This window comes from Molossus molossus, unplaced genomic scaffold (genome assembly GCF_014108415.1).
Source record: "Molossus molossus isolate mMolMol1 unplaced genomic scaffold, mMolMol1.p scaffold_m16_p_16, whole genome shotgun sequence".
NCBI classification, from domain to species: domain Eukaryota; kingdom Metazoa; phylum Chordata; class Mammalia; order Chiroptera; family Molossidae; genus Molossus; species Molossus molossus.
Window position 1 is genome coordinate 48,319,442 of NW_023425351.1, and position 13,580 is coordinate 48,333,021.

At 36.6% G+C, this 13,580-nt stretch overlaps 1 protein-coding gene across 3 annotated transcripts in view; it reads left to right on the forward strand.

Annotated features, from left to right (window-relative positions):
- Positions 1–13,580, forward strand: part of ZFPM2 (zinc finger protein, FOG family member 2) — a 443,798-nt gene that overhangs the window by 223,568 nt on the left and 206,650 nt on the right. For all 3 annotated transcript variants that reach the window (XM_036264053.1, XM_036264054.1, XM_036264055.1), the window contains one exon: positions 2,772–2,890. In XM_036264053.1, the coding sequence (XP_036119946.1) occupies positions 2,772–2,890 (119 nt within the window). The remainder of the gene's footprint in view (positions 1–2,771; positions 2,891–13,580) is intronic.

Consider the following 13,580-nt stretch of genomic DNA (forward strand, 5'->3'; position numbering starts at 1 on the left):
CTGTGCTTTGTCTTGGAGGATGTTCCTATGCAAGGCTTCTGAATCCAATGCACTAATAAAAAAGGTTGTACCCTACTTCCATGTTTCTGGGTCTACTGTATTCCTCAGAAGAGGGGATGGGGGGTGGGGGGGTGGGAAGAGATAAACCACAGAACTTATATGCATGTATGCATGACCAATGGACATGGACAACTAAGCCGGGGACGGGGCGGAGGTGGGGTGGGGTGGGGGGTGCCAATGGGGTAAAAAGGTAAAATATTTGTAACAAAAAAATAAATAAATAATTCATTAAAAAAAAAAAAAAAAAAAAAAAAGATTGTACAGGGATGAAAAACAACTTTAGGGGCAAATCTCAGAAATGGGTTTATTATTCCACATACAAAAACAATTTTTTGTTGTTCCATATCCCTTAGATTCTGAATAAGTGTCATGATTTGATACTTAAGCATTAATATATTATGTAATGTAAGTAAACTATTTCTAAAAGTACACTTCAGAAGCTCAGTCTTATTGAACCTTTCTGGGTCCATTTCCTCACCGGCAATTCCGTGAGCTACTGATACATCACAATGACAAATTAATTTAATGAGTGAGTTCTTCCATTTTGAGTATATTGGACAATTAGGAAAGCAAGGGGGTGTGAGGAGGGAGAATAGAGGTTTAATCCTTAAATTTAAAATGTTTTACTATGAATATGAAATTAGTTCTGTTACATATTTATTGTTAGATACAGATATATCTGCATTGTATAATGGATACAATTTGACCATTGCACAATATTTTGGCTGATTGTTTTATATATTTTAATTTGGGCTTTGGGATAAGCAATCATAAAAGCATGAAATGTAATGTCTGGTATTTTAACTATTAAAAGGAAGTGACACAAACATAGAGATATAAAGAAGAGATACAACTGAACTCAGGTTAATGGTATTTCTTTAAAAAACACCAGGATTAGATGTCAGTGGGGAGAAAATGGGGAGACATCTGAAATACTTTCAACAATAAAGATAAAAAAATAAATTAAAAATAAATAAATAATAAAATCCACTAATATGTCTTGTAATTTAAAAATAAATAAAATAAAAATGTTTATTGACTTCAAAAGAAACTAAGACCAGATGAAGTAAAAATTTCATAACATGTTACCTACCATGACTTACATATCATTTAGAATATTTAATTGCTGAATACATTATACTTTATTTAGGATTTTCTTCAACTTTCTATTCTATATGAATTTCCATCAATACTTTTTCCCAGTCCTTCCCATTTTCATATCTACCTTTGAGCAAGCTAAGAAGAAATAACATTTTAAAAAACTAATAAATTATATGATTAAGATTAATATTTTAAAATTTAAAATTTTGCTGTGATATGGTATAATACTGTCAAAGCATACACATCATAGATTTATGATCCAATTCCTGATGGGGATTCTTTTCTATTAATCCCAAACATGTTCAGGCTGATGGCCATTCTTTGAAGTGCTGAAGCTCTCCTGTACTTTTTATTAATTAATCCATTTGTTTCTATTTTTAAAAAAGTTTTTTCTTTATTGATTTTTAGAGAGAGAGGAAGGTAGAGGGAGAGAGAGCTAGAAACATCGATGAGAGAGAACATTGATTGGCCACCTCCTGCATGGCCCCCACTGGGGATCAGGCCCACAACCTGGGCATGTGCCCTGACCAGGAATCGAACCGGTAACCTCTGATGCATGGGTCCACGCTCAACCACTGAGCCACACCGGCCTGGCAATTCATTTATTTCTTAAGTGAGCATTTGAGGAATTTCAATTTCTACTTTATGCCAGTGTGAATACTGTCGTTACTGCCTATTTCCTCAGTATTAATTTGGAAGAAATGAAGACCTTCCTAAACTGGCTGTTTCATGGATGTTTTGGTGCAAACTCTTTTGATAACATAGAATCTTACATGAAATACCAAATATAAAAATAACTTTGGCTCTGGCCAGGTGGTTCAGTGGGTTGGAGTGTCATCCCATACACCAAAAAAGTTTCCGGTTCAATTCCTGGTCAGGGCACACACCTAGGTTGCAGGTTCCATTCCCAGACAGGAAGCAACTGATCAGTGTTTCTTTCTTACATCAATGTCTCCCCCTCCCCCCCTTCTGTCTCTCTCTCTTAAATAAATGAAAACATATCCTGGAGTGAGGATTAAAAAAATGACTTTGAGTAAACATTTTTTTACTTGGGAATATATGCATCTCTCTTTTTTTTTTGTACATGTAGCTGTTTTATTCATTGAAACTAGTAAAATTTTAGAAATATATCAAGTACTTTAAAAAATCTCTCCTGATGTTGTTCACCAACTTTTGAATAACTAGAATAAAGTTATGCCTAAGGCATATATCTTTAGTTGTAATTTTTTACTTACATTGGTGATCACGTATAAGAATTTTAACTCTTAAGTCATTGTCCTAAATTTTCTTGTGTATCTGTTCTAGCATTGGATCCGTGCTTCTTGAGGAAGTGTTATTACTTCTGGTTCTTAAGGACTTACTAAATATAATTGACTTCAGTAGATGATATGTGTGCAAAGGTGCAAGAAAGAAATGGGACTACATTTGAATACAATTATAAGGACAAGTTTTATTTTCCTCTCAGGATAATAAGATCAGTTGTTTTTCGACAAGCATAATTAATTAACTTTATGTGAGTGCTGAGAATACTGTGCATGTAAAGCAAACACACAAAAAGAGGTGGCCCTTGTTAAAGCACAAGTGAAAATACTTGTTTTCATTGTCTGCAGGAGAGCTGGAGGTATTTCAGAAAGATGGGGAACGAAAAATTCAGAGTCGGCAGCAACTTCCTGTGGGAACCACCTGGGGCCCATTCGCTGGGAAGATGGACCTGAATAATAATTCCTTGGTATGTGGATGTTCTAACATGGTTGACTCAATGTTTTGTCGTAGCTCAGAAATTATCTCTGTTTGCTTCCCAGTGAAATCACTAAAAATAATGTTTTTTGCTTTTTCATGGACATGAAACTTGGATATTTTCCAAGTGGTTTGTCTCTGACAGTAATATACGCAGAATTTAGAAGGAAACAGGTTAATCATACTAAATGGTTGTTTAGTAAGGCAATTTATAAGGCCGTTGCTTTATCTGCTTAGCCAGACTAATAATATTCACATTTAATAATATATACAAATGCTTTTATTTTTAAGATGACACAAATTAATTGTCATACATTACAGGTTTACATGAAGAGCAAGAAATAAACAGCCTTGTTATTCCTTGGTAATACTATTTGTGCCTAGAAGAGCAAGGATGAATGATTATCATTATTATTTGTTGTTAAGTTTTTTAAAAAGTTCCGAGATCAGAAAGTCTTCCTCTAGGTAAGATTATATAGACACTGATTAATTAGATGTTTTAAAAAGTAATAGAAAGATGGGCTGTTTGGTTATGTTTGAATTTCATTTCTTAATTGGATATATTAGTTTCCTGTAGCAAATTGCCAGAAACTTGGTGGATTAAAATAACACAAATTTATCATCTTGCAGTTCTGAAGATTTGAAGTCTGGAATGAATCTCACTGGGCTAAAAATCAAGGTGTTTGTAGGACTGAATTCCTTTCAGGAGTCTCTAGGGGAGAATCTGTTTTCTTAGCTTTCCCAGCTTCTCAAGACGGCCCACACTCCTTGGCTTGGGGGTCCTTGTCCATCTTCAAAGCCAGCAGTGACAGAGAGTCTTTCTCATGTCCACACTGTGACTCTGACATTTCTGTCTCCCTCTTTTACTTTTAAGAACCTTTCTGATACTCTTTGAAGTTTGTAGATACTCTTTAGGGTATCAAAAACCAGTAGTTCTTTATAGAAATGAATCTTAATAATCTAGTGTTCTTCTTTTGTTTTAGGATTTAAATACCAAATCAGTGTTATTTTCTTGAACTATAGCATTCTTCTCTATTGAAAAACTTACTTTGCTTAATTGTACTTTTAAAATATTTTCTTTTGTAATAACATTGTTTTCCAGAATTCACTTATAGTTTATGTCAAATACTACCAGTATTACTGTTAGTCCTGCAGAACAGTTGGTTAGCATGTACCGCACACGTATTCTTCTCTAGACACTGTATGGAAAATTGAAAATGGATTAGCTCATTTAATCCTCAAAACAAATTTGTGAATTTGGGATTTTTTTAAAATTGTATTTAAAAGATAAGAAAGCTTAGGCCTTTTAATTCCAGAATCTGTAGTTTTAAATACCATGCCATACTGCCTCCTCAGTAGCATTTGTAACATGATTGTTAGGGATTTTTTACAGAAATTCTCAATTCATAAAAATCTCTGGGAGGCCTGGCCAGTGTGGCTCAGTTGGTTGCGTTGTCCCATGCACCAGGAAGTCACTGGGTCAAATCCTAGTCAGGACACATGCATGCCCAGGTTTTGGGCTCGACCTTCAGTGTACATGAGGCAGCTGATCAGTGTTTCTTTCATGTTTCTATCTCTCTCTCTTTCTTCCTTCCTCTCTCTGAAATGAATAAAATACACACACACACACACACACACTCTCTTGTTTGTTTGTTTATTTTAAACCTCTGGGAGAAAATTTTACTAATTAGAGGTATGCTTTTTTTCTTACTTTGGCCAAAACATTTGTTATGATTCCTCATAGTCTAATTGAGCAGTTACGAGTTGATTCAAAGACTTCTGCAATTTTATTACCTTTTATAATGCAAAAAGTACTTTAATATGTATTTTATATCATGAAGAAAAATTTTCCTTATTATAAAATATCTAACCTGCTAACCCTTCCTTTCCCAACTTTTGCATCAATTTGGATTTAGCACACTCTTCTAAATTGTTTATTTGCAACCAATGTAATATTACTCTGGTCTGACTCATAGTGTTGGCTCGGGAGATTCAACATACTAATTAATCCAACTCTGTAATTAATCGAGTTACCATGCCAGATGTCAAATTCCTTTTATATCTTTCAAGTTCCCATCTTGAAGTGCATTGGCAATATACCACCTTCTGCAGGATGCCTTTGCAGCCCGCCAGGCATTCGGTTGTATATAGGACATTTCAAGAAATATATGCTATGTGGAAACACCAAACAAATTGATTTGACAAGAAATTATTCTTGGAATCATATTATACACTGAACATAAAAATAAATAATCTTTTTCCCACACTGCATTATCTTGTTAGATTCTTCTTGCTTTAATGGTTTAATAATAGCAGCATATAGTTAATGCTTTCATTGGGCCAGATATGGATAAAGTGCTTTATATCTCATTTAATTCATGCACAAGCACATAAGATGATAATATTTATCTCCTTTGTTACAGTGAGGGAAACTGCTGATTTGGGAAATTAAATAACTAGCCCAAGGTCAACCTAGTGTGACTTCAGAACCCATGCTACAATCAAATACTATCTTAGAAATTTTATCTGTAAAATAGGGAAAATAATTCTACCTAGCTTACTAGGAAGACTAAATGAGGAGGCATATGTGAGTCATCTATAAATATTAACTATTCTTACTGCTCAGTCACCATAAAAATGGACTCATTAAAATTGATCAAGTTTAAAACTGAAAAGATACTCTAAATTAAACAAGTAAAATTATAAGTCTTTGGTGTTTGGCAATTTTGCATGGCTAAAGTACTGTATTAGTTAAGATTCTCCAGAGAAACAGAACAAATAGTAATATAGGGGATGTGTGTGTGTGTGTGTGTGTGTGTGTGTGTGACACATATATATACACATATATATGATCATATGCACGCATATATATACACATATACATATGTACACAAATATATACATACGTGTGTGTGTGTGTGTCTACACACACACATAGAGAGAGAGAGAATTTTAATAATTTGAATAAGGAATTGGCTCAGTTGATTATAGAGGCTGGCTAGTCAAAAATCTACACTGTGGTACCGTGTGGGCCAGCAGGCTGAAGACTCAGGAGAACCAATGGTGTAGATGAAGCATGTTGCCTGGACAGACCAGTGTTTTTGTTCTATTCAGACCTTCAACTGATTGGATGAGGCCCATCCACATTATGGAGGACAATCTGCTTTACCCAAAGTTCACTGAGCCAAATGTTAATCTCATAAAAAACATACTCTGAGTTTACGTAATACATAACATTAACTATGACAAGCTCCAAAGGTCTTTGATACATTATAAGTTGTAGTTTTTTCATGTACAGTTGCATCCCTGAATGAATCATTAGCCAGTGAGTGAGTCTAGCCTTCTTTCCAACATCCCACCTCGGTGCCGAGGAGAAACTTACATTAAGTGCTATCATGGTGAAGCAAAGTTCATGTTTCTGACAGTTTTACAGTTTTATTCATTGAAAATATCAAAGTATTGCTAACAAGGAAGAAATTTTTAAAAATCATTTTAAATTGTGATCAATATCTGTTTTAGAAGTGATTTAGAGTTTCTACCTTTATATTTTGTGCCTTTGAAGTTTTCCCATTTTCTCTTGAGCATAAATATGTTTGTAATAAGCTAAATTTCTGCTACGCTAGTACATGGTAAGTACTTAATAAATATCAAAAAACAATGAATTTATTTGGAAAGTTTGGTGTCTGAAATTTAAGTGACATTGGCCTTCTCTTGCTTTTGAGTATATCTGCTTTCAGTAGCTAACTAGTCGTATTCAGCCAACTGCTGGAATCATGCAGCATACGCAGCTAATTAAACAGAACATAAGTAGAAGGTCCCAGGTTACTTACTACATAATAGTAAACTCATCACAACCTGTTATATTCAACAAATGAAATTTGATTGAGAAACCTCATTTTATTGATGCTGTTCAATCAGAATAGAACCGTGTTTTATTTTCCCATGGGGCGTTTGTGACACTGGCTTCTAAAATAGGAAATACACATAAAAAGAGTAAAATAGACAGCATTTTATTAACTTAATAATGAAAGAATGCATGCATTTTATTGTGCCTTAAAATGTGAACATATTATCATCATCGAAATGTGGTTGAAAAAGAATTAGAGGTTCCTGATCCACATCATAGGAAAATATTAGAATTATTAGATATCTCCATTTCTCTTCTTCCAATTCCAACTCCTCCAGTACCAACTCTGATCCACTTATTGCCAGAGTGTTCAAGCTTCATGTTGTACACACCCTGTATCAAACGCATTCCTATCCATATGTCTCCAGTATTCACCAGTATTCACCTGTCAAAGATGTTTTAGTGGAAACATCTGTGACTTTCCATTTGGGTTTTTTTTTTTTTTTCTTTCCAGCCTCAGGAGCAAACTTACTGCAAGGCAGGAAAGCTGGAAGTGTTAGAAAATTAATGTTTCTAGAAGTTGCCCTCAACCAGTGATGAGTAGAAGTTGGTGCATAAATACCCTTGCTTTTCTGCCTCTCCATTAGGATATCAGAAGTGTTCTATGCTGTCTCTAGAGTTTATCCGTGGAATGGAGCTCCAGTTGCCTTTTAACACATCCTTTATGGGCTTCTTTTCCTTTCCTGCTCACTTCTCCACACCTCTACTGAAATTCCCTGGGACTACCTCCCAATAAACTACTTGTACTTGAATTAGTCTTAGGGTAAGCTTCTTGGGAAGTCGTAACAAGACAACCTCTAAGGTATAAAGTACAATTGAAAGTAGCATCTAAATTATTGTTGAGATTCTAGAGGACATAGGTTTTTCTAAAATCTTCATTCAGTTTGGACCTCTCCTTTTGGCACATAATAGGTATTCAGTAAATGCTCTATAAATAAAGTTCTAATCTAACTGAATTTCTTTACCATGAGTGTTCTCCTTCCCATTTCCTTCCATCTTCAGAATATCAATATAATTTATGATTTTGCTGAGATAAGACTTTTTATTTCTTTTCACTGATGTTGACATTGTGAATTATTTTCTCCTCCTTAATATTCATTCTAATCCGGGCCCAGGACTACCATCTGTTCCTACTTCTCCTATCTCGCTGGGTCTGTATGTAACTGTGGTCTTTGAATGTAACTGTGCCGGTTTCCCAAAACACTCTGGCCTTTCTTCCTTCTCCCTCTGTTCCCAGTGCCTCGGGGGCTTATCCACTCGCAGAGCTTCAGCTACTAATTTACAAAGGACATTTAAATTAAAAATCTCTAACCTTGGCTTTTTCCCCTTTCTCTAACAGCACATTTCAGCTGCTCCGCAAGCCTTCCCCACCGACTTTCTCCAAACAAACAGCCACAGGAGCGCTTTGCTGTTTCCACAGATTCTCTCTCGTCTCTTCTCCCCGACTTCCAACTTTTTAGTTGCCTTTGATTCTAAACCTCTGCATATCCTTTCCTGCCTCAGCAGGAAGTTTATTCCATAAGTTATTCAGTGTTTTTTTGTTGTTGTTTCTACCCCTCCTCTTCCCACGTCCATTTCCACACGTAGTCACACACGCCTCTTCGTTATTGCCCGTAACTACTCCTCTTTCTTCTCCTTTCATCTCGGAGTTGAACATCTTCCGAGAATCTTTTCCCATCTATAAACCAAGTACCGTCACTCCCACTCTCTTGATGCCTCTTCTCTTCTTTCTGTCCCTACCATTGCTGTAGTTGAAACCATTTCTCCCTTGATTATCACAATATTGTTCTAACTGTTCTTTCTGCCTTCATTCTTGTCTCTTTTACCTTTACCTGAACCATAGTGTCCTAAAATCAAAACTAGTCCCTTTTGTTTTTAAAGTCATTCTAAAGGGCACAAGAGAACCCAAAATGCTGGCCAAAGCATAGAGGGGCCTTCATGATATTTTCTCAGCTTTTATCACTTTCCATTTCTCATGTAGACATCAGTCAGCCCCAGCTCCCTGTAGCACTCTGAGCATACTCTTTTCTCACATCTCTGTGCACGGGGCATGTCATTTCACCATCCTGGAAAACTCTGTGCTCCCCCTCCTGCCCTTCATCACACTACGATTTTTACTTAAAGACTCAGCTCAAGGTCACCTCAAAGTAGACCTTCTCTGAAGCCTCCAATCTGGAATAGATACCCGTTCCTCAAGTAATTCCATGATTCTCTAGGTTTACCAGGATAAGAATATTTAGCACATAATTGTGTGTCTGTTTGCTTATCTACCCTTCTGCAGACTGTATGCTAATTGTCTTTTCTACCTAGAACAATGTATAGCTTCTAGCTCATAGCAAGGACCCAATAAATAACCATTAAAGAATGAGTAAGATATTAGATCTTTAAAAGTTCTATTACAAGGAAAAAAATTAGAATTACTTCTGTTGACGGATGTTATTATTGTGATCATTTTGCAATATATATAAATATTGAATTATTATTTGTTATACCTGAAACTAATATAATGGTATATGTCAGTTATAGCTCAGTAGAAAAAAGATGAATAAATTAATTCTAACTATGAACTTCTTTGCAGTATTAGTGAATGATATACCTCTCTCTTTTTTCAAGATCACTGTATTCTCCCTGAATCTGTGCATCCATTTTTTCTGTTTCCTCTGAGATCTTACTTCATCTGCCTGCCTTAACAGTACAATTACCGCAGTCGATGCAGTCTTGTGTCTGTTTTATAGATTTATGTTTTTTTCTGACTCTCGTTTAAAAGTTAAGTTTAAGTAGGGCAGGATAGCTATATTAATTTCTTTAGTTTTTGCCCAATAAGAAGATGTGCCCATGATGGTTTCTTGATATTGACTAATTTCAGTGTGAGGTCTGTAACTTTTGAGAGCTTTAGAGAGGACAAGGTGTTGAGCCCTTTGAGGCAATTATAATGTTCACAACAGAATTGGTTTTATATCCCTCACTATGACATGGGTGAAGGCCAAGAAGGTGTTCTGCTCTACCATGCTTTCTGTGAAGTCTCATCCAGCATCACACTTTCCAGTGACAAACCATCTGGGAAATTCCATCTGTCTCTGCTTGGAAACTGAGGTGGCAGTCACCCACTGTGAGCAATTTTCTATTAACTTCTTGGATAAGATCAGTCAGATTTATACTGAATTGATGGGAAACGTAAGAGCAGGGTTGTTCCAAGAGAAGACAAATGTACTGATTCCTCTAATTGGGCTTAAGCCAGTTTCATTCACAGATGCCCTTAGGTTCTAGTAGTGCAAGGACTTATAACCTTTTTAATTGTACCCTGTTCCTCTTGGGAAATGTTGGTGAAATTCATTATTGATGGAGGTTGTAGATTTGTCCCTTAGGGAGGCCAAGATCCTGGCTTCTCTTACACTCTATCTGCTATGTGGAGAATTAATGGAAACTGAGTGGACAGGGAAACTGCTCAAAGAAGACATGAGGCAAGACATTTAATGCAGCAGAGCCTTGAAAAATTATGTACTCGTATGGTTAGAGCAAAATTTTTTCTGTGTGTGAAAGGGGTTAGTGTTTAGAGAGAGCAGAGAAGTTGGTATGGAGACCCACATAACTCAAGGCATCCTGTAGACTGTGAGCCAGAAAATAGGAAACCAAGCACCAAAGAATTATTTCACAATGCAAATATGTAGAAGCAAACCAGAGAGGCCAATTGCATACTGATCAGAAAGGACTGGTTGTATTGCAATTTAGTTGTAGTTATAATGTTGGCAGTGTATGCAATTATATTTTAGTATGGGACAATAATGTTGAAATAGAAACAGAAATTGTGCCTTTCCTGATAGTTTGGACTTGCCTCCATAATGCACCTTTTGTGTGTAGCAAGTCTATCTGCTAACCTCAATCTCCCTTTACTTACTTTTCCTTGTGATGGTGAAGTCTTTCCAGGTTCTATATGTTTGGACTTAGATTTGAAAGAGAGGGGGGAAAAGGCACAATTTTCTTAACCACATACAGGCAGTTTCATTTATGGGCCTAACTGACTCTCCTGTGCCTGAAATTTAAACATTTTTGCCCTTGGATTATGACATGTGGCTAAACCTACTTGCCTATACTCAGGCCAAGTTTGAATAGACAAAAAGCATCTTTTTTTAAATTCTTTTATTATTTAAGATTTTTCATTGTTCTCTTTTCCTGGAACTCAAGGGAGAACTTTAATCGAAGGTGATCTTTTCGTGGAGGTACTAAACTGACTCCATGTCGTGCTGTTAATTTAATCAGTGTCTGGAAGGAGTAGTTGTTCACGGTATGGTCGGAGTTGCTCTGTGGAGAAGGGTGTGTGTATAAAGTTGAAGAGACTAATGAATAGCACTATCTTTTAACAGAGTATAGGCATGAAAGACAAAGTCTAGTGGTTGGTATGTTGCTCCGTATCCTCTTTGTAGGATTGTTCCTATTTACAGATCTTTTTCACACCTCTGGGTCCCGGGGTGGAGAGAGAGCCTGCGCCTTAAGGGGAGTTCTGTCAGATTTTTGGAGGAAACGTTTTGTAAAATATAATTCTATTGTTTTTAATCACGCAAATTAGAGACTATAAAGCTCAAAAGATATTTTCAACTAGGGGAGAAGTTAAAACGAAAAAGCACTGTGAGGAGCAGTTGTTTGAAAAGTTGACCCAAACTTTCTTCTATTATTTGCTGATAAGTCTGGCATGCCTTTGAAAGTCTTTCTCCTCAACTTTTTGGAAGACTCACTGTTCCACAAGTCTTTTTAAAATAATTGGTTTGGCACCAAACACCTACCTGTGATGTTCATGGTTAGGATAAATATTGGCTAATGTTATGAGGGTTTAGCAGTGATCTCAGCTAGGAATAATAATGCAGTCAGTAACTTGGAGATGATAACTGTGAAAGAATGGATATAAGCACTGTTTTGTATTCTTTCTGTTTGGTCTTAAAAATTATTACTTAGGGATAACTCTTTAAATATATTACAAAATATTGGACTCTGTTCTCAAACTAAGTAGGTATTCCCAGGACACCGTTAATCAGGTATTATAATGTAACAGTAGCTCTCAGTTGGAATTGACATTGTTTAGTTTCCCATGAGGTTTTCTTGGTAAAGGCAAAGTTGTGAGTATGGCCTGTCCAGGCTGCTTCTACCGGGACTCCACGTTGATGTTACACACCAGAGGCAAGAATCCTTGCTTATAATTCTAATAAGAGAAAAACAAAGTAATGTTTCTTAAATTCTTTTGGCAACTTAACAAAATCATTTGAGAAACTCTCACTTGGAGATTGACATCGCTTTTCCTTGTCAATTTAAGTATGGAATTTAAAGTTATTTTTATTATTTATTTACTCTTACCTCACTTTTCTCATACAATCCCTTGGCCTAGTTTGACCAAACTGGTTTTTTGATTCTAGTAACGTGTATGTCTTTTGTGCCATTTTATATGTTGTATGTCTCTTTCTCTTTTAAAAGTCGGGGAACCGAAGACACGCATAGGGCGATGTGTGTAAACCTTTGGTTTTCTTTGTGCTTTGTGTTCTGTTTCTAAGCTCAGAAGCATAAGCACAGCTGACCGAGGTGACCCTGGTGTAGTGCCTCTCACAAGGCTGCAGCCAAGGCGACAGCCAAAGCTGCTGTGGTGTCATCTGAAGGTTCAAGTGGGAGAAGTTCTGCTTGCAAGCTTCCCAGCCTGACCACTGGCCCGGTTCCTCACCTCGTAGGCCTCCAGGAGGCGGTTCACAGCACGGCCGCTGCCTTCTCTCCGAGCAGCAATGAGAGAGCAAGAGAGGGAGCCCGAGATGGGAACAGCAGTGTTTGGGTAACCTTATCTTGGCAGTGGTCTCCCATCACTTGTGCTGAATGCTATTCATCAGAACTGAGTCATTAGGTCCAGCCCATGCTGAGAGACAGGAGTTACACAAGGCCTTGAAAGCGAAGGCTGGGATCCTGGGGCATTCAGAGGCCTCTACCACTGAAGGTAGTCTGCACCAAAATAGTTCCCTGATCTTCAGATAAAGGACTCTCCAACAGTATGAGCAGTGGCAGATAATCACAAAAAATTGCATTTAATTTGAATAGAAAAAAGCTGAATCATATATTATAAAGCATCAGAGCCAAAATCGGAGATGAACCAATAAATTAGACATTTGTGAAAATGAGATGTATTTTATCCTTCTTTCTGAAGATAAATGTGATTTTCTACATGAGGATGACAGTAACTTCTTGATTAATTTATTTGGAAATGAATTGTGAGGATAGAGAAAGATGATTAAAATCTACAAAACCTGAGTTTTACAAAAGCTAATGGAAATTGGGAACCAGAATCAGGTGGTTTGTTGAGTGTTTGTTCTCATTTCAGTAATTTTGAGAAACACATACCAACACATTGTAAAGATCAGAAGTGGAAGAGAAGGTGTGGGAAAGAGCCCACAGTGTGGGCAGAATCGCCTGCTGCCGGTCCTGGCTGTGATTACCCAAAGTGGATGGACTATCTTGGGTAATCATACATGCTCCCAGTTTCCTCATTTATCAAATGGAGGTTATTATACCAGCCCTACATCACAGAGCCATTGTAAAATTAGATCAAATTATATGCATTTAGTCACTTTGAAAAATATACAGATAGTTACACAAATCCAGGTTACTCTTTATTCTGGTGTGAATAGCAGGTACATTATACATTCCTTTAATTCCCCAAGCAGGGCACCCAGCCTTTCCCTCCGTTCCCTCTCTGAACATATTTAAAAAGCACTTTGGGTTGTCATTTTACATATACATCTTCATCCAT